General features: G+C 41.1%; 1 protein-coding gene across 10 annotated transcripts in view; it reads left to right on the top strand.

The window, feature by feature from the left end:
* LOC101839355 (protein FAM104A) overlaps nt 1-22,166 on the top strand; it is an 84,151-nt gene that overhangs the window by 2,631 nt on the left and 59,354 nt on the right. For 4 of the 10 annotated variants that reach the window (XM_040743983.1, XM_013125631.3, XM_013125630.3 and 1 more), the window contains exons 2-3: nt 13,282-13,381; nt 20,326-21,979. In XM_040743983.1, coding sequence (XP_040599917.1) covers nt 13,282-13,381; nt 20,326-20,559 — 334 coding nt within the window. In that variant the 3' untranslated portion in view covers nt 20,560-21,979. Of the gene's footprint in view, nt 1-2,968; nt 3,199-13,281; nt 13,382-20,325; nt 21,980-22,166 lie in introns of those variants that run through there. The other 6 variants (XM_040743980.1, XM_040743975.1, XM_040743978.1 and 3 more) reach the window with 4 other exon arrangements.

The raw sequence follows: 22,166 nt of genomic DNA, 5'->3' as shown, positions 1-22,166 counted from the left end.
ATACAAATTCTAAGTGACTGCACATTTAAGATTTCCCCTAACTACTTGCTAAAATCACTACCCTCCAGGACTCCAGTATGTGTCTATTCCTCATATCTCTGAACTTGTGGTACTTTAGTACATGCTTTTTATACTCTCACTAGACTTACTAGATCCTATAGATTTTGATTCATTAAAGCTACCTATGCATGCACATAAATTTGACCTTCACCTATGAGGGCAGAACTGGTAGTTATGGAAAGTTATCTCCCTCCTTCAGTGTAGCTAGAGGGGCAAAGAATTTTTGGTAGGGAGAGTGAGTAATGATGGTGTTATCAAGGGAAGAGATGAGTAGAAGATGTGGCTGGGACTGTTCTACTGTTTCCACCCTAAAAGGAATGTCAGCGTTGAGAGAAGACCTACATGAATTCTACTTCATTTCTCTGTCCTCTGGCAGTTTTTATTGTTTCCATGGAGAAGGCTAACTGCTCCTTTGATCCTCGTCCAGTGGGTGTGGGCATTTATAAACCTGCTGAAGAAATTGTTTCACACAGTCACTATTAATTTATCATTAATTGCATATCATGAAATGGCAATCTCTCTTGTTTATGTTGTTGGTTATTTTTGAGATAGGGTATACCTCTGGAGTTCAATCTGCTTTTATTCTTCTGACTCACCCTTCCATGCTCTGGGATAACAGAAGTGTGTCATAAGCCTGGCTTTCTGATTCAGTTTTGTTGTAGTCACTTTGAAATATATGGAAGAGAATAAATGAAAAAGTGTAATCTTTCTTAATGTGTTTTGCATATTATACTCATTTTTCTATAATTGTGGTAATATATTGTTCATTACTAAATTATGAAGTTGTTTTTTTTCTATTAGGTAATAAGTATATTTTCATAAAATTCAAATTTTTCAATTGTTTCTTATATATCTTCTACAACATGATTAACAGTTCCTTCATTGTTTCTGAAAAAGAAAAATAATGCTATAATAATCATTGTTAGTACGTCATTGCCCTCATTTAAACAATGTGCCCACTGTGGTTTCTGCCAAGTGGACACATAGTGCAAAACTCCTCTGACCAAGAAAACTTGCCAGTATCTGTACCACAGTGTTTTCAGATTACTGTTAACCTTCAAAATGTTACTATGCTGAGATTTGAATTTGTTGTCTTAGTTTTTATAAATGTCTTTTATGTTATTTGTGATGCAGTGCGCTTCATACATTTTTAGTCCTGTACATTTTTATTTACTCTGTGAAAATGAATTTTAAGATTTCATATGTGATATTGGTTTTAAAAGGAATGCATCATGGCTTGGGAATATGTCTCAGTGGCACTGCACTTGCAAAACAAGTGGTCAGGTAAATCCATGGGTTGAGTATCCAATTACATCAAAAAAGAAACAAAACAACAAAAACAATAGATAAATGAACATTAGACAATCCAAACATTTCTCAAGGAACATTGTGTCAGCCATGCAGTCCAAACATTTGCATATGCAAATTTATAATTTGAGAAAAGTCATAGTCATAGACTGCCTGCACTACATAAACTACCATCATGGTTAGAATTGGCCTGTTTTAGGATTCTCCTTGGTATCTGTCAGTTAAAGAAACAGGGTAATGTGTATTACTTTACCCCCATTTCACATTCCCGTACTTTGAGCTGACTATTTCTGAATTATCCTGCCTTGCTAAGTTTGCAGAGGACAGAACACATAGCTCTTCCTTCCTGGGAATCACTAGTTATGTTGTAAGACCGGGCCCAATTCCGACCATATGTTCTGGTAACTTGTTGCATCAGAAGCTTTTAAATGGCTTTGATTCTTCATAACTTATGTGTATAGTCTTAGCCATATAAGATCACAAACTCTGAAAGCACAGTTTTTTGGGGGGGGGCAAAAACTTATCTTATGTCTTCAAAATGACAAAGAGCTCTGCTACAAAGTGTTAAAACCTGTGATGCCAGATAATTAAATTTAGGAAATTAGGAAAAAGTGTCTTGTACTACTTGGAAAAGATATGATGTATACAATCCCATGAAGAAACAGGACCCAGTTCTATAGAGATTGGTTTTCAATGGTGGATGTAGATAGGGCACAGGGAAGACTAAGAAGGTAGCAAAGATACACAACCTTGAAAAAAGTTGTTTTTTTTTGTTGTTGTTGTTTTCATATCACTTGATTAAATTTATGCCTGGCTAACAGCTTACCAGTGTTGCAGACCTAAGCACAGAGGTTACTTCTGGGTGCCTGATACTACAAAGGATGGTTAAGTTTACTCATTTTTTACTTTCCTTTGTCACTTCTCTTTGGGACACTAGGAGGGAAGCTTAGAGATCTTGAAGCCAGTAGATTTCAAACTGTTTAAGTGCAGGAAACTTTCTTGGGGGAGGGGTGTAGGTGGAAGAGGTTCTTTTCTTACAACCCCCTGCCTGGCTGCTGCTATCCTCATCAGTTCTTAAAGTTGAAGAAACAGCCTTCCCAGAGAACAAAAAGTTTTGCTTGCTGGGTTATTTGCTTTTTTTTTGTTGTTGTTTGTTTGTTTGTTTTTTCTTTTTTTTTTTTAAAGGAAAGCAGGAAAGACTGATGGAGCTTGGACTGGAAGGGGTGTTCTCTTGAGCCTGGGCCAAGGCCTACCTTACCCTGTTTGCTTACTGTACTGTTTAACCCCCTCCCCCTTTTAAGTAAATATGTGCTTTTCCCCCCACCTTTGACTTCTGTGAGGATTGAGTTAAAATAATTAAGACAGGAACAAAGAGATGTAAGCAGGGTGTGTGTCCTATAGTGGGCATCACAGAAGGACCCAGTCTTCTGTGGGGGGAAGAGAAGGGTCTTTGGAACAGAAGAGAAGGGTCTCCAGGAGCAAAGGCACAGTTGGCTGCCTGAGCTGTGTCATGAGGCCGGCCATGAGATGGGCAGCTAGGATTAGAGGGGATGAGTGCTGCAAGGAAGACAGTGAGTGCAGCCACGTGAGAAGCGGGATCAAAGGCTGGGCTGAGTGGGAGGAGTATGTCCAGGGAAGCAGGGCAATAGGTCCTACTTATCAGCAGTCCCATTTTCCATCAGCGGTTGCATCCCTTGGTCAGCAGGGAACTACAGCACTGGAAGGAAAGCGCCTGCCTCAGCAGGGAGACTCACAAGGCCTCTCAGGACACTTGTGCTCAGGCTTCTAATTCATCAATACTACTACAAGGAGCAGCATCTTTCCAATGTGGTAGGGATTTCCTCTTGCTGTTGTCATGGTTCCTTGAGCAGATCTAAGGGAGGTTTCCTTTGTTGGCGTAGACCTCTTAACTACTTGGGCAGGTGTGAGTCGTGGGTTCCCTGTGTGGTCTGTCTGATCAGTCGTCTTAGTAGGTTGGCTTTTCTCATCTTCATTTAATGGGCTGGGGACAGAAAATTCTCAGAAAAGAGGAATGGTTCTCTACTGTTGGTGCTTATACATTTCTCTGAACCTTAGATGGCAGTATTTCCCAATGCAGTGGAGTGGGCCTGTCCCCGTCTTTTCCCTCCTTCTGAATGTGGAAAAACAATCCCCTGCTGTGGAGCCTTTTTCTTATGTAGAGGCTTAGAAAAAGTCTTGGAGCCTGAGATTAAGTTACCAACTTCCTAGATTCCCTCCCAACTAACTCCCTACCTCTTGGACAAAGACCTTTTCTTTTCAAATTGGCCTTGCTTTAGTGGGGGAACTTAGGAACTCATTCTTTTTCCCTTCTGACCTTGAAGTTTATGCACCTTTGCAAATATGTTATTCAAGTATAGATTTAATTTCACTGCATTCTGAACATTTTCTGGGAATATTAATAAAAACATTTTTTTACAGTCCTATCACCCAGTAATCATCATTAATTCCATTTGGTGATCCTTGCTTCAGAGGTTTTCTCATCCATACAGGTACAGATCCATATTTGCACATTAAAAAACCTGTGGAATATTGCTGTGAATCTCAATGAGTGTACATATCTAGCTAGCCTATGATAGGTTTATCCTAGTAATGGGCTACAACTATGACAGAGTTCTTTCAAAACTGGTATGGAAAACAATAGGAAGCCTTGAATTCCTATGTAAATGTTAAACAACAAAGGATTTTTCCCTGGGACTGAAGCTTTACTAGTTATTTCCACCCCCATTCCTGCCCAAAACCAGAGACCAACAGAACAATGTCTCCTAGCCTGCCCTCCACACCAGCATCTGTTGAACACAGAAACAGTTCTGGTTAATTTATGTTGTTTATGCATGCATGTGTTATTTCATAAAACTCCATAGTAACTACAGTTTCTTTTTCCTTCTTTCTTTTTTTTGGGGGGGGAGGTTGGGTGGGCGGACGGGCTTGAGATAGGGTTTCTCTCTGTAGCTGTAGCTGTCCTGGAACTCACTCTGTAGACCAAGCTGGCCTCGAACTCACTGAGATTCTCCTGCCTCTGCCTTCCTAGTGCTGGGATTGAAGATATGAGCCACCACCACCTGCCATATTTGCAGTTTCTTAAATGACCTTTGCTTCCACTTTCTTGTGGACACGTGTATGCTATTGCAGTTTACTAGAAAAGTCTTTGCTTGCTGTTTGACATTCTTCTGCTGTATGTCTTGTACTCATTCTTGGACAGAAAAGCATCCTTAAAGCCACTGTGTTGTCTAGAGACTTGATAGACAAGGGCCATTGGTAAAACCTTATGTTCTCCCTCAAGCTTCCTGACACTATTGATAGCTGACTCCACATGTCTATTGTGCTGTCTCTAGAAGCATTCATTAAAAGGGGTAAATACACATGTTTCAGGGAGATGATGCCTTCCATAAATAGTCAAGAGATTTCTTTTGTCTCCTGGCAAGGGTAGATTCACTATTATTATTGTTATTTGCAGTATATGCTACACTGTGTAGTAGCTACCCTTTATTTTTTATGAGGAATGTGTTGCTATGTATATGTAGCCTTAACTAACCAGACACTTGGTATATATACAGTCTAGGCTAAGCTTGAATTCCTGGGAATCCTCTATCTCCCCAGTGCTGAGAGTACAGGCACCTGCGATATCAACAAATATTGGGGTTTTGTTGGTATCTGTTGACATTTCTAGGTTCTTATGTCCCAGAACAAAGAACTGGACAAAGAAATGTAGATAATAGCAGAAATAGACACAATTTACCAGGAGGGAAATTTGAAAGGAGGAAGTGGGCTGGAGTTGGGAGGAACACTAAAACCATGGAAGACTGGCACATTTATAGGTCATTTGCATAGTGCAGGCTGTCTTGCTCATACTCTGTTTTTTTAACATGTAGGCCTTGGTAGTATGGCATATTGTTCTAGTCTTCCTCTCTGCCAACATATTTATTCTGAATGAGAGAGTGAGAGAGAGTAATGGCTTCACTAATCACAGTTGTTCTACCATTGCCACATTTAAAGAGAATATCCATATTTGCATGGTAAAACTGTTTTAAATCTGCTTACTTTCTTTGATGTGTGGCAACCTGACTTCATTGGAGAGGGTTAGCTGTTCCCTGCTTAATCTGCCAAGGAGATTTCTTCATGCATTCACTCTTAATTTAAAAATGAAATTTGTTTCTGTAATTTTTTTAAAGAGCACTGGCTGTTCTTCCAGAGGACCCAGGTTTGATTCCCAGCACTCACAGAATAGCTGTCTCACAACTGTCTGTGACTCCAGTTCCAGGAGATCCAGTACCCTCTCTGGTCTCCATTGGAATGAGGAATGCAAACAGTGCACAAACTATATGCTGGGAAAGCATCCATATGCATAAATTTCTTAAAAATTCAAAAATTAAGATAGGAGAGAGATACAGAGAGACAGAGTGAGAGAGAGCACCATAATATGTATGTGGAGTTCAAAGGACAGCTTCTGGGAAGTGGGTCTTTCCTTCCATCTTATGGATCCTGGGAATTGAATGCAGGTCTCATAGGCTTGGAGGCAGATAAGTTTACCTGTTGAGCCGTCTTGCTGGCCTGATAATTCATTTCTGTTGGAATTTTGGAACAAATAAAAAATAATAAAGGAAATAATCATTACTTAAATTCTCATAAACATCTTATTTCAATGTGTTTTGTATATCACATCAATTTTCCACATTTTAAATACTATCAATATACTTTTTGAAGGTATATTATCCAATACTGAATTCTGAAGTTTTCATATAAAATAATGCATTTTTAGAAATTCAAATTTCTCAGTATTCTAGCATATGTGTCTTTCATAATGTATTTTAAAATTACTGTATTTTTTTCTGAATTAGAAAAATTGTACATGAACTGGGCAGTGTTGGTTCACAACCATAGTCCCAGTATTTGAGAGGCAGAGGCAGACGGATCTCTGTGAGTTCAAGGTCAGTCTGGAACCTACAGGACAGGTTCCAAAGCTACAGAGAAACCCTGTCTTGAAAAACAACAGCAGCAGCAAAAAAGAAAGAAAGAAAGAAAGAAAGAAAGAAAGAAAGAAAGGAAAAATAAAAATTGTGTAACAAATAAATACCATTACTAAATAATTTCTCTAATTTTTTGTGGATTGTTAAAGTAGAGATGACAATAATATCTTTTGAATTATATTTGAGATCTGGTGTCTTTTCATACTTTTAATATACATGCATGTGGGTTTTTTGTTTTACTTTTTCCAGTTCTGGGGAGTGAACCAGAGATTCATGCATACTAAGCAAGCACCTGACCACTGAGCCCAGACCTCCTTTTTTTTCTCAATTATTTTTTTTATTTAAATTAGAGACAAGCTTGTTTTACATGTCAATCCCAGTTTCCTTTCCCTCTCCTCCTCCCCTGCCCTCCACTGACCTCCTATCCTCTCCTTTCTACTTGCTAGGGAGGGTGAGGCCTTCTATGGGAATCTTCAAAGTCTATCATACTATTTGGAGCAGGCCCCAGGCCTTCCCCCTTTTGTGTCTAGGTAGATAGAGTATCCCTCTGTGTGGAATGGGCTTCCAAAGTCCATTCATATTCTAGGGATAATACTGATCCACTACCAGAGACCCCATAGATTGATTGCCCAGGCCTCCTAACTGACACCCACGTTCAGGGGGCCTGGGTCAGTTCTATGCTGGTTTCCCAGCTCTCTGTCTAGGGCCCATCAGCTCCCCCTTGTTCAGGTCAGCTGTTTCTGTGGGTTTCACCAGCCCGATCTTGACCCCTTTGCTCATCACTCCTCCTTCTCTGCAATTGGATTCCAGGGGTTCAGCTCAGTGTTTAGCTGTGGGTGCCTGCTTCTGCCTCCATTAGCTACTGGATGAAGGCTCTAGGATGGCATTTAAGGTAGTCATCAATCTCATTATTGGGGAAGGGCATTTAAGTTAGCCTTTCCACTATTGCTTAGATTCTTAGTTGGGGCATTCTTGTATATCTCTGGACATTTCCCTAGTGCCAGATTTCTCTTTAAACGTATAATGGTTTCCTTTTCATAGTATCTCTTTCCTTGCTCTCCTCTATTCTTCCTCTGACTCAATCTTTCTACTCCCTCATGTCCTCCTCTCCTTTCCTCTTTTCCCCTTCTCTTTTTCCTAACTCCCTCTCCCCTCCCTCCATGCTCCCAATTAGCTTAGGAGATCTTATTCCTTTCTCTTTTTCTGGGGGACCATGTATGCCTCTCTTAGGGTCCTCCTTGTTTCCTAGCTTCTCTGGCGGTGTGGATTGTAGACTGGTAATCCTTTGCTCTATGTCTAAAGTCCATATCTGAGTGAATGCATGCCATGTTTGTCTTTTTTGACTGGGTTACATCACTCAGGTTGGTTTCTTCTAGTTCCATCCATTTGCCTGCAAATTTCCAGATTTCATTGTTTTTTTTTCCTGCTGAGTAGTACTCCATGTGTACAATGTACCACATTTTCTTTATCCATTCTTCAGTTGAGGGGCATCTAGATTGCTTCCAGGTTGTGGCTATTACAAATAAAGCTGCTATGAACAGGTGCTTAACATTGATGAGGTTTGTGTTTGTTTTTGAGATAGGGTTTCTCTATACCTTTTTGGAGCCTGTCCTGGAATTCGCTCTGTAGAACAAGCTAGCCTGCCTCATGAGTGCTGGGATTAAAGGTGTGTACCACCACCTGGCCACATTGATGAGTTTTCTTCATTCTATATGGTCATGTTCGTTAGAAAGGTCTTGGGATAATGGGGCCTTCTCATATTCTGTCTTTAAGTGTCTCTCTTCTGTGAACGTACATATTTCACAGGGAACTAGAGCAGCTGAAGGCTTCCCCATTTTGTATATTTGAAGTGTCTGTCCAATGCTTTAGAAACCATTGAGGAGAACTAAAGACATGTCTATATTCTTCATATTCATCCCATTTCTTTTTCTCTTCCTAATACTGGTTTGTTTCCTTTCTGAGATGTGGTGTAAACATTTAGGGATAAATGCACATCAAGGATATCTCCTCTCCACATACCTGCCTTTCATTTGATTTTACTTTATAAGGTTTGTGTTCACAATCGGCTCTAAAATCCAGCTGAATTTTTTGCCACATTGATTATCTTTATTGCATTCAAAGCCTCTCTTAGATTTCTCCTGGAATTTCTGTAGTCATCTTCAAAGTTCTGGTCTTTCTGTTATCCTAAGGTTCCTGAACATTTCCTGCATCACATATCCATGGATCTTATGTGGGGGAAACCCTGCAAAACCCACTCCTTCAAGGTGAAGGTCACAGGCAAATCTTCCTAGGTCACACACTTCATTTCTGCTTCACAATTCTCCTGCTCCCTTCACAACTGTTTCTGGGTTCAGTTGTCACAGTGACAGAAATTGGGTCACCTGAATCCCCTGTAACAATCAAGTTAATGCCCTTTCAGACAGCTTTTTTCTGCTTTTCAGATGCTATCTTCCTTCTGTTCCTGCTGTTCAGGGTCTCACTAGGCTGGCCAGGCTGAACTTGAATTCTGTAGCCCAGGCACGCATTGACCTTGAGATCTATTGCCTCCTACTTGTTCTCTATCTTTTTTATTTATTTATCTATTTATTTATTTATTGTTTTTGAGATATGGTGTCTCAATAAGAGAACATCTGGAGCTGAACATCTGGGTAAACTGGCTGGGCAGTGAGTTCCAGGAATTTGTTTGTCTTCCCTATTACCCTCTCTGGTATCCTAGCAGTGGGGTTACAAAGTATGCTTACTGGGTGCTATGGATACAAACCCAGGTCCTCATGCTTATTGGGGCAAACACTTTACCAACTGAACCATTTAGCCAGCCCCTATTCAAGGAATGATTAGTGAGTGTCATGAGAATTGTTGATGTTGATGCTCTTGGAAGGCTACTCCAAGCCAATGATTGAGAACGTAGACATTGTCTGGTATTGGAGCATTTACAAATTAGGGAGGGGGAGAAAAGGAGCTGCACAAATGGTTTTGAGGGTCGTTCATAGATACAGGTCTGGTGTATGGTAAGACACTGTGTTCAGTAGAGTGGGGGCTTATAGGAGGCTGAAGGCTGAGGATATGATGTGGAACCATTAAGGAGTTGGAAGGTCAGGAGATGGTACTGCTGCCGATGAGAGAGGGTGAAAGAAAATGACACTATGGAAAGGCATAGTCTTTCCTGCTGCCCAGGACATAACCACAGGCAGGGAGACTTAGCAGGAGAAAATGAGAATGTTCCTGGGAGAAGACCACTGATGACCTTCTCAGTGTTGTGAACACCAAGATGGGCAGTTACTTTTAAAGGTTGAGGATTGCAAAGAAGACAGTACAAGCACCAGAGTGGAAGGAGTATGTCCAAGGAATTGACACGTGTCTCAATTCTGGCACAGCGGGAATAATTAGTCAGTGTGGTTCTTCTATCAGTGCTCTAAATTCTTAGCCTGCAATTCACAACAGTTTTAGAAGGGTTGTTTATGCAAACCCCAGGCTGGAGACTGGAGGTGACCGCTCTGGGTTCAGGGTTCCTATACAATCCTAGAGCTTGCCAGTCTCAGGGTAGACTTCCTCTCCTGTCATGTTTCCTGTGGCATATGCACTGCCTGTTGCTGTTGCCATGTATCCAAAGGCAGGGCTAATGTTTCTGTGCTCGAGTCTTTGTTGGTATCAGTTCATTCATTATCTTCCCTTTCATCCTACTTGGCTTCCTCAGCCAAATCTCTGAGGTTTCCACAGAAAAGTAGCTGGGAAGATGGATTTTCCCCTGATTTACAGATGCCAGTGATGCACCCTGCTGCAGCTGCTCCACCATTTGCCCTGCCCATCACCTTGGAAAAGGCCATGCAGAGCCTTTTGCTGGAGAAACTCTTTCTTGTGGTATCAGTGCCACACAGGTGCCTGTGGTGGGGCTGCTGCCACTTGGACAAAAAGTCAATATTTAGAGACACATTTATTTGTCCCATGGGATTGCCTACGTACCTTAGCAACTTGGCATTTCTGCTTTTCTGGAAGATCTTTTTGATTTCTTGGACCCATTAGTGTCCTGCATTTTACAGTCTTTTTCAACATATTCCCCTTTATAGTAACTATTCTTTCTCACTGTAGAAAATTCAGAAGGCTGATATTATAAAATACAGAAAGCTAATCTTAAATACAGTCCCATTGCTGAAAGATTAAGCTTTCTTAATGAACAGGTATAATCTTTCTGAATACTTTCATTCATGAGGTATATTAAAATAAAATGGGGCTTGTGTTTAATCACAACTTAAACATACTGCTTTAGAGCTCAGTTTTAGATTTATGAAAAATAACATTTTTTACACTATATACATTTTTGCTTAAAAACTAAAATGTAAAGTACTGAAAGCTTCAGTAAAACGGGAGGTCAGTAGCCGGGCGTTGGTGGCGCACGCCTTTAATCCCAGCACTCGGGAGGCAGAGGCAGGCGGATCTCTGTGAGTTCGAGGCCACCCTGGTCTACCGAGCGAGTTCCAGGACAGCCTCCAAAACAATACAGAGAAACCCTGCCTCGAAAAAAAAAAAAGGGAGGTAAAAATACTTATGGTTCAAGGTCAGCCATCAGCGTGCAGTCTTCAGAGGTAGGAGCTGAGATTTATTTATGCTTAATCATAACCCAGCACCTGGAGGAATATCTTTACTGTAGTCAGTGCTCAGTGAGTGTTGTGAAATAAAATGGTTGCATTTTTCATCATGTGTATATATATATCAGTGTTCCCATGCATTGTGTTCTAAGAGTTTTCTACATAATGTTTTGTATTTACTATTTTGTTTTGAAATCAGTTTTATTAGTTTTAGTCTGGTTAGTTGACAGAAGGGGAAACCATTTAGCTAGCTGGAATAAACAGAGCCCTGGTCTTTCCAGATTCAAAATACTTTCCCTCATTCTGTGAGGTTTAACTAAATGCTATGTATCACAGAATTTCTTTGGGTAGTATGGTGAACCTGTTACTGTTGCTCCATGTGTTGTTTTGATTGGCTCTCACTGTATTTCCTATCTTTCTTCACGGACACTGTCCAGGATCATAGGTAATTCATAGCAACTAAGACTTGGGGAAGTATCTAAAGGTTAACTGATAAGGTATTAAAAATCTGGAGTCAGCTTAAATTGTCACATTGAATTTTTTATTTTGATCATGTATGAGGTAGGGGGTATTCAGAATAGTATAGAATTTGGAAATACAAATTTAGCGGTCAAACTACCGAAGTACTCTTGTAATTAAGAACACTATTTGTTCGAGGACAGCCTGGTCTACAGAGCACCAGGATAGACTCCAAAGCTATACAGAGAAACCCTGTCTTGAAAAACAAGACTAACAACCCCTCCCCATTTTGAAAGGAAACAATGTGTTTGAAGGAAAGTTAGTCATATTGAAATATTCCTCATTCTCTAAGGCCAGCTACTAGTTTTGATGTTGCTTTGGCATTCCTGACATACCTAGAAAAAAATCTTGTATTTGATACTGAGAATTTTCTTCGTAAACTGTATACAAATAATATAACTTTAACTATACTGTCAAATTATTTGTTGTAAAGAAACTGAATAGCTATCCAGTTATAAACTAATTTTCCCTTTGAGCTGTTTGAACAGCTATCCAATTATGCACTGATTTTCCCTTCCTGTAGAAGACGGTGATCAGTACTCGAGAGAACTTCCACCAGCCACTTTTGCCATTCTTACTTATTATTTAGTCACGTCATATCTCTGGACTGTTTCCCCAATTTTGAGAGGTTAGCACTTGACACAGGAAAGTAGATCCAGGGAGGGATATGCTTAGACATCCCATGTTCTCAGTAGTCCTCGTTTTTCTATTGCTCATTGCTCATGGAAGTAGGAAAGGGGCCCTGGGGAAGGTGTTTTAAAAAGAGTCTAATAGCACTTCCAGTCTCTTAGAGGTGAACGTAAGATTGAGAATGGGCATCAGTAGAATTAACAATACTAAGGAATGCCAAACCATTAAAACTAGTTTCTAATTAAGTGGTTATGAAGAATATGTGTCTAAATCAATTATATGATTTCTGCAAGAATTTCAAGATCAGGAAAGAATCCTAGCAGTCTTGAAGCTGAATCAAGGTAATTACAGCAAGTTCAAGGCCAGCCAAACCACAATAGTGGGATTGATGACAGATTGGGTTACAGCATGAAACCATGTCCAATAAAAGAAAACAAAGATAGGGATTATAATGGCAAATACCACAACAAAATTTGTAATTAAATGGTATGGTAGGTAGGTTTTTTTCCCCCTTTGGAAACAGTGTATTACTATATAAAAGCTCAAGCTGGTTTGGAACTCATAATGCAGCACAAGTAGCAATAGAACTAGATCTCTTTATGTCCCTGCATCCGTGGGGCTGGGAATATAGGCATGCATCATTAAATCTACTTTCATTGAAACACTTTAGACAAATTTCCGGGAAGCAATAAGCAGAGTGTCATGGTGGCAGTCAAGTAACTAGCTACAGTAACATAATAATTTCTAACAGTACTCATGGGGCATCTGTTTGTAGCCACTGGTTAAAGGGACACAAGAACAGATACACTAGAAAAACCCCATGTATCTTGGGAGGTGCCCTGTGACAGGGTGTAAAATCATATAACCTGGAGTGATTATTTCACTGGGTGAAGACAATGGGCCTCAGGTAGAGTTTTAATGTTTGACCATAAGTTTCTTCATGTGTTTGGTCCCAAACAGTGGTTCAAATGAAGATTCTGGCTTGGGAAACTTGAACTTGAGCTTGGGTATGCTTTCCTCCACTGCCCAGTGTCATCTGCCTGCAGAGTGTGTGAACCCAGCAGAGCAGTTCTGACTGGTTCATTCTTAGACAAGGCTGCAGATTTGGGTATTTGCACAGGGCTGAACGTTAAGCATCCAAAAGTCAATTGCTGAATGATGACAGATTTTCCTCTCTCCTTAAAAACTATTTTCAGGAAAAGGCCACGAGATGACAATGAGGAAGACAATCACCATGCTCCTCATTCGAAGAGGAATAAGAAGGACCAGGCCTTCCAGGACTCTCATGCTATAGAGGTAGGAACCACAGTCACACAGCTTCTCCATTTAACTCATTGCCACTCTGCGACATTCATTTTCATTTCCACAGTGGCAAGAGAAGCTTCCCAGACGCCCTCACGAAAGTCTCCTCCTTGGCTGCAATGGTTTTGAGACACAGTAGCGTTTTGAGTGTTGTCATAAGATGGCTTTACTGTGCACCACAACACAACGCAGACAGGTCCAATAGAGAGGCTTTCCTGAGCACAGTCAGGAGGATTGGGTTTCCAGGAATTCCCCCATCTTGCAAGGGGGAAGAATGGAACCCCACTTTATATGGTTAGGACAGAAATAAACTTGATGAACAGGGAGGCATACCATTAGCTGCAAAGCTCTTCTTGCTTTCTTCCAGAAGAACCTACAAGGGTAAGTTAAGCTGTCTGCTAGAATGTTTGGTAACCTGTTATATTTCTTTCTTGTGTTAGCAGTTTGTGGTCTCTGCTGCTTATTTTAACGGTCAGCCTGAAAAAACATGGAACCACCTGAGATGAGAATCTCTTTGTAATACTCTTTTGTATATTTTGACATTTCATGCATGGATACACTATTTCTTGATCATCTTCACCTGAAATCTCTCCCTGCAACTCTACCCTGGACTCTCCCAACAAATATCTGTGTAGACTTCATATCCTCCTTTTGATTGCATAAGTATGTACCTATTTAACCCACTGTGTCCAGCTAGTTCTTCTCAAGTGCACTGATGGCCAGGGTCCATCTCCCCAGAGAGAAGTGACTCTTACTTCTCTAGCAGCCATCAACTGCCAATAGTTCCTACACTAGACGTTCAGCTACAACAGCACATTCCAGGGAATTATACTGGCTTTAGTGTGTTTCTACATTGACCACTACTCATTGCAGCTACAAGTTCCTCAAACCAGTGTTGAGAGCAGTGCAGACATAAATATATGGAAGGCAGTTTAAGAACATGATCATTAAACAGAACTAGAATAAGTCCTCCCCCTGCAGTTCCAAGGAACTATGCACTCACTAATAATAGGTTGTGACTATGTTTACAGGACCAGGCATACACTCACTCTTGTGGAGCAGGCCTCAGATCCAATGAGGAGAACAAATAGTTAGCCCAAGGAACAGAACTGTAACTATTAGAGAAGTGGGTTCATCATGCCTGGCAGGCCAGTATTATAGCATGCAGGGCCCAGCCATGGGTAAGATCATTGATGACATTTGTCTCACAACAGCCAACATAATACCTTCTAGATACTATGAAGATTAGTAGGCTGGGAGTGGTTCCTGGTGAGTTTAAGACTGATTTTCCAATGACCTGTAATAACAATGTATACTGACTCAGGTTCAGGGTCCTGCCAACTTGTTCTCTTGGACAACCAAGAACAGTGACAAATCAACTTTATTATTTAGTTACCTCTGGGACCAGCGGAATAGGGGGATAACCTGTGTACAATGCTGAGATTTTTACTTAATGACCTATAATTTGGGAATAACCTTTAGCAGTATTTTTGTTTAAAATAGCATGTATCTCATCTTGAGAGGTGACTGAGTCATTAAGAATACTATCTGCTCTTCAAGGATACCTGGTTTTAAGTCCCAGCACCACATGGCAGCTCCCACATGTCTGTAATTCAAGTTCTAGGGCATGTAACACTTTCATACAGACATATGTGCCGGCAAAACACCAGTGCATGTAGAACAAATGAATCATTAAAAAATAGCATGTACGACCTCGTTTTCCACCTGGCGCATTTCATAAAGCTTCTTCACACATCCTTAGTTTTCTTTGCATGTCCACATCCTCACTTCTTGTGTCCACTCCTTTCCCCTATTCTCACCTGAATTTGTTTCCCCCAGCATGCCCCTCACGTTCTTTCCTATCCCATGTCTTCCACCACCTCCTCTTACTATGCATTTCACTTGGGGTCTAAGCTCATGGATTCTCATGTAGTTTCTTTCTTCAAACTTCACTTTGGTTGACCCTTCCCACAGTCCCTCCTTTTCCCTTTCCCAGCTCTCCACAAACTGTTTGAACCTTTCTGACACCAGCATTTCTGCTCTCTACTTTCATTTACCAGTATTCTGCTACTTCCTGTTCTTTCATGCAAACTTCCTCCAACCCCATGGCCTGTGTCTAGTTTCTTGATTTCCAGATGGACTTCACGATGAGCACACAAAGCAAAGTATGTGGTATTGGATAACCAACTGTATTGCCACTTTCTCCCACTATCAGGATGCATTAGTTGCCTCTATGTTTTGTTTTTGATTTTGTAGCATTGAGGTGTCCTGGGAATCCCTGTCCACTTTGCAATGTCTGTTGTGGTTGTTCTTCAGTTCATGATTAGGCCATCATGGTGGAGGGACTTCATGGGTGTAGCTCCTGACATTCCTAGGAAATAAAGTCTCACAGCAAACTCCATGATCTCTGCTTCTAACAATCTTTCTGTCCCCTATTCCACTATGTTCATTGTGTCCATTATAACTGGCCTCCACCATGCTGCACTTTTGTTAGTTATGCTATTCTTTAATGACCTCTGTCTGTTGTTAAAAGAAGTCATCCATGATGATGCATGGGGACTACTGTATAAAGGTAATATTTGGAATGTAATTTGGAATGTAGTTAGGGATTATGTTGTCTTGGTAAAGTGGCAGTTACTGGTTCTCCAGATTTCAATACTGTATCTACCCCTGGGTAGCTGTTTAGGTTTCCTGTACCAGGTCTGACTTCCTCTTTCTTGAGTGGGCCTGAGGCTGAATAAGGATCTGTAAGTCACCACTAATGTATGTACATTTAGTGTTTGCTTACCATGCTAGGCATTGCAATAGCATAGCATGTGCCCACCCAGTATTCTCTCACAATGCAGCCCAGGTAAGGAAGGCTCCTAGCCACTGAGAAGAAAATCCCACGGTAGATTCTGTGTCTATTTCTCAAACACAACTGTAGCAATTCTCAGCTGGATATGCAGCTTCGTGGGCTCTGTGTTAAACATGTAGACTTTACTAAGGCCTTGAATGACGTATAGCAGTGTCTTGCACGTGGGCCTAGGCCACATCATCATTGTTTAGCATTCTTGGAATTTTTAAATGGTGAGACCTTCTTCCCCAAATAAATCTTAATGATGCTTTTATTTTATGGAATGCATGCATCTGCAAGGATATGACCAAAATAAGTGCTAAGCCGTGTTGGAAGTGCAGGGATACCAGAGTGGGCTTTGTGTGATGGGCGAGGTAGCTTAACAGTTGCAGATAGTAGCTTGTCTTTCAGAGAGGACTTGGACATCCATATTGAGGGTGTTCCAACATCTGCAATTTCAGTTAGTTAGCATTCATCTCCCTGTTCTGGCCTGCATAGGCACCTAAGAGCATGTACTCAGGAACATATAAATCGATCAGTCTTGTTTGCTTGTCCATTTGTTTGTTTGTTTTTAAGATGGAGTTTTGCTGTGTAGCATGGCTGTCCTGGATTTCAATCCTCAGACCAGAGACTGGACTCCCTCTGATGTCCATGTGCTGGGATTAAAATCATGTACCACCAACAACCTCATCAATAATCTCCCCATTTTTTTTCTAAACGATTGGGTTTTGTACTTGTGAAGGCAGTCTGAAGAGATGTTTATGAAGGCAGTCAGAACATGCTAAGCAGCATTCATGTGTCAAGGAAATTTTGGACAGTCTTGGAACTTTTCGGGTCTTGTGTGTTCTGGGAAAAGAACTCATCTATGAAACTCAGGTGTAGGAATGTGCAAATATTTCTGTTATGAAGATCAGTTTTGCCTCTCAAAGAGACAGTCTGATCAAGCAGTAAACAAATTCCCAGTTGGTCCTGTATTATAAATAACTGTAGTTCAAGGATTCCTCCTTGAGGTCATTCTCACAGCAAGACTGTTACAAAGTCCAGTCTTTGTAAAGGGGAGGACTATTGATAGGGTGAATGGCCTTGAGGATGGAGAGAGCGCTGCTGTGGGATGGGGAGGTAGACTGTCCTTGCCAATTTGTAGGACACTGAGCCCTCTCCTGAAGGTCTTTTTATAGCACTACAGTTCATTAACCTCGTTTTGATGTCAGGAGGAACTGAGTCTCATAATCTATTTTCATTGGCATAATGGTAGCATCTGTGATTCAGTTACTTACAGCAGAATCTTGGTTTCCTGTATACATCACTTGTAGATGAGTTGGAAAGGGAAGATATGCAGTCACAAGCTGAACAAGTATGTGGTGGTTTGAGTAAGAATGGCCCCAATAGGCTCATATATTGAAATGCTTGATCCTCAGCAGCTAAACCTGCTTTGGAAAAATTAAGAGCCGTGGCCTTGTTGGAGGAGGTATGGGCTTTGAATTTTCACGTGCCCACACCATGCCATTACCAGTTAGTGTGCTCGCTCTCCCTCCCTCCCTGCCTCTCTCCCTCCCTCCCTCTCTCCCCCACTCCCTCCCCTCTTCCTACTGTGCCAAGTTATCAGCTCTCAACACCTGTTACAGTACCATGCCTGCTTTCCTGCAGCCATGCACCCACCATGGTGGTCACAGACTCTAATTAGCCTCTGAAACTTAGGTCTCCAGTAGGTTTTCCATGAGATGCCTTGCTCATGGTGTCTTCGCAACAGTAGAAAGTAACTATAACTAATACAGCAGGAGTGTTTTCCAACCAATGATCAGTGTTGACATTCATTAACTACATCTCAAAGTTTTCAAATGACTTGAGAAATGCAGACATCAGTGTATATCTGCAAAAACAAGACTATGTCATCCTTCTTACCAGAAATGGGCCTGAAAACTCTAATTAATAGGTGTAGTATCGTTTATATTAGTTGAATTTACTTCATCCTTTCTTTTTTCCTTCTTTCTTTTCTGTTTGCCAGGCTGACTGCATGTCAGGCTGTCTGTCTCTCTATTTTTGCAGGTTCTCAATACACAGCAAGGCTGTGTTGAAACTCAGTATGTAATCTTCAGGGCTTCCAGATCCTTCTACCTTAGCCTCCCAAGTGCTGGTATCCAGGTTTGTGCTAATATACCCTACCAGTCACTTCTCTTACAAAAATTCATTACTGGTCTCTGGTTGTGAACCAATACTGAAGGGGTACAACATGTCAGTGAAGATTATTGTAATGTGGCTAACTACACAACGGAGGTAAAAGTTTGTAAGTCAACTAGAAATTAGAGGCTGGTTATCTAATGTTTTCTTCACAATGACTCTGAAGAATTCCTGTGTGGGCTATGAGGGTTCCTGTAAGTTCTCCTAGGCAAGGAGGTCTCAAGAGACTCAAGTAAGCCTCCACCTGGCTTTACAGGAGTGCGCCTTAGCATCTGCTGTACTGAGCTGGGTTTCAGGTCAGGATTTCCTCTGTGCTAGGGAGCTCTCTACCAATGTCATCATATCCTCAGCCCCTTAATGTACTATGTCCGCTCTTCATATGATGCTAACATCTTCATGACACAAGAGTGTAAACCAAATACGCTTCTATTTGTGATGGTTCCCTTACATGCCATGTTGTTCAGAATATAGTTCATTCAAAAAAAAAAAAGGAAAACCCATAACAAAAAAAACAAGAAAGGAACCCTACCTAAGGGAACCAGAGTGTATACTGGATATTTGTATTCAATGTGATAGGTTACCTGCTTTTTGAGTGTTTACGAGCAAACCATATAGTAAAAGTGCTCCTTGGAGTTATTTACACTGCAGGGGTATAGTTTGATTTCCTCTGAGATCACTTTCACAAACATAGCCGTTACACCCATTGATAGGTATTAGACATTTACTTACACAGATTTACTTGGTTTCTGTGTCTCTCAAAGACAGTCTATGAATGCATGAATCTTGGTGCATAAATACTGTTATTTGATACCTCGGGTGATGTAGTGAGTTGAGGAGTTCAACATGACCTGAGAATGATGACATGTCTTGGTTTCTGTCATTATTGCAGCTCCTACCTGGAAAAAGTAGCCTTATAATTATGGCATACAATACCAATATTGTTTAATATTTCCACTTACATAAGGGTCTTTATGATCACCTTCTCCTCCTCTGATAGTCTTAAGATTAGAGACAAGTAGTTCTTGAGTGTATGCACAAGTGTGTGTCCTGTACCCAAGGAGATGTAACCCAAGGTCCCAAGCATGTGAGGAAAGCACTCTACCACTGAATTTCCTCCCTAGTCTACAGAATTCCAGAACATAGCTCTTTATAGGTATAATGTAATATCACCACATGACATCACCAATATGAAAGAGTGAAGTTATTCCCAGGACAGACAATATCAAGAGCAAACTCACCATATGCAAACTATAGTAAACCCACAAATAGGAGACCAGGGGTGTTAGTCATCAGAAGTGCTGAGTGTTGACCTACATCTGTCATTAAAACATATCAAAGGCATTTGGAGATATTGAATAGAGCCTTGAATTGTTATATTACTAGCATGTATGTTTACTGTAGGGGATTGGTATGGAAAGACCCTGTAGTTTGTGTGTATGCACGTGTGTATATATGTGTAAAGGGGGAGCTTTCCCCACCATTTCTTTGTCACATTGGGACATGGCCCTGCATTCCATCTTATTTGTTTTAGTCCTGATCCTGAACACATTCTGCAACATTGAGTGCTGCTTTCTCCTGGAGGTTGGGAGCTTACTTCCCTGCTGCAGATAATTGGAATGCATGGTGCCACTGGGGCCAGAGGATATGAGGAGGGATTTGGAGTAAGAAAGCCTGTGCTTGAATCCTCTCCCAGACATTCCTAGAGAGTGGCCTTTGTGTCCGTCACACATCTCTTCCGTGGTCTGCCAAATGGGTGCTATTAACTCAGCTTGAGCTGCTGCAAGTAGGGAATGAGCTATCCAAGTGATTGCACTTTATGGACAGTGAAACCTTTTGTTAAGTGTGATGCCTGTATTCTTCAAGCTGAATAGGAAATGATGACAGTATCATAATAGCCATCCTCCTTCTGTCTTTCTCCTTCCAGTCGTCAAGCAGTGGTAATGCAAGGAGCCACATCAGCATCAATAACATCAGTCGAGAAAATATGCCAGAGAACAGCTTAAACCAGAACATGGCTGAACTTAACTCCAATATCCCCGAGTTCTCCCAGGAGGACTATGCAGTGTGCCAAGATCAAGGTCCTTACTCCCATATTAACCAGATATTGAAGGAGGCCCATTTCTACAGCCTACAGCAGAGAGGACAATCTCCGATATGATGGCCTAGGCGCTCCTCATCCCTTGTCTATAAAAAGTAATGGCATTCACACAAAGCAGTCTTGGCTTTTGTCTGTATTTTCAGTAAGAGGTCAATGGGCATTTGTACTCTTTCGCTGTTTTGCTCCACCACTTTGAATTCCAAGGGTCTTTCATGATGCTTTGATATGTTTTCTGTCAAGTCTGGTGTCCAATTCATGTTAAGTAGCAACAGGAGGACTTCTCCTGATTCTGAATGGCTTATTTGTCCAATTCTGCTTGGGTTCTAAGTCCCTCTTTCAGGGTCTCCATGATAAATGTGGTTTTAAAATGTGACTCTTCTTAAAGGCTAAGTGGCCTGGGAAAGCTTGTGGTTTTCATTAAAATATGAAAGAACAAACAATATGAATAAACAAACCAACACCAAGTTGGTAATGAACATGGGGGTAGAGGAGAATGTGACTTGTTGTCATTGTGAAGTGAACGGCATGGCTGCTCCTCACAAGGGAGATGCTGCACAGATACCGCTCTCTACCTATGCTGGGGACAATGTCTGCCTGTGTAGTTGTTAAAGTGAAGCCTGTATGTAGTAACTGCACTCTTTGCATTCCAAGGTGGAAGTCTTCTTCCTTTAATGTCCTAATGTCCCCATGTGTGCCCTTCAGTCCTGTGGAATGCACTGGTAATTCTGTCCGTGAAGTGCATAGCAATGCTGTGGCTTAAGTGTAAAGTCTAGATATGAACAGCTTATGTGTTATTCCTTACAGTTCCATTTGTTATGCCTAATGTTGATAAAGCCTAAGCTACTAGACACCATATCTCACTTGTGAGGTGTTGTAAAGCTGCGTGGGAGGACTATTCATTGTATAAGAAACCTTTCATGGGGAAGAGGGCATCTCACAGCATCAAAACAATACAGTTGTTTGGGGCAGGGTGGGCCAGTGAAACAGAGCCTGCCTAGCATGTGGAATACCCCAGTAATGGTAAAACTATCAGCATAATTAATGCAGCTTGTGATGAGTGAAGTGAGGCCCCATTAGATGTAACAGGCAATGCCATTTATTCATGGCTAGTTTCTGTTGTTAGTCATATGGAGCAGCCAACCCAACCTCACGTCATTAATGCCTGTACCTTCTCAGTGATCAGAGTGGTGACCAAGGAACCAGAAGTCACTATACCATCTTCCCTGGAGCTGTTAGGGCTACAACTTGTTTTAACCTTCAACAGGAAGAGCCTTGACATGTTTGCTAGCAAGCTGTCTCTGTAAAGGGAATATGTGCCATGCAAAGTACATTTTGTAATGCCTACTGTTCCCAAAGTTGGAGAAGCAGGTCTTTAGGAGAAGATGTTATTCTTCTTGGCAGTTGACAATGAACAGATACTTGGTTAACATTTTCTCTGGAAGTGTAAAGCAAAGAATCATATAATAAAGAGGAGAAGGTATCTGAAGTCTGAAAGTGCATTCAATCAACACAATTCAGGAACACCTAAACAGAATACTTCAGGGTGAAATCTATTGCAGATGGCTTACCATGTGTAGGAACCACTCAGGCATACAGGTGAGATATCTTGGGGAATAAGGTTATTTTAACCTAACCTGACAACCCAAGTACAGTCCCTTGAAGTCACG

This window comes from Mesocricetus auratus, unplaced genomic scaffold (assembly GCF_017639785.1).
Source record: "Mesocricetus auratus isolate SY011 unplaced genomic scaffold, BCM_Maur_2.0 Super-Scaffold_100003, whole genome shotgun sequence".
Taxonomy (NCBI): Eukaryota; Metazoa; Chordata; class Mammalia; order Rodentia; family Cricetidae; genus Mesocricetus; species Mesocricetus auratus.
The sequence above is the reverse complement of the archived record's forward strand: the minus strand, read 5'-3'. Positions and strand labels throughout refer to the sequence as shown.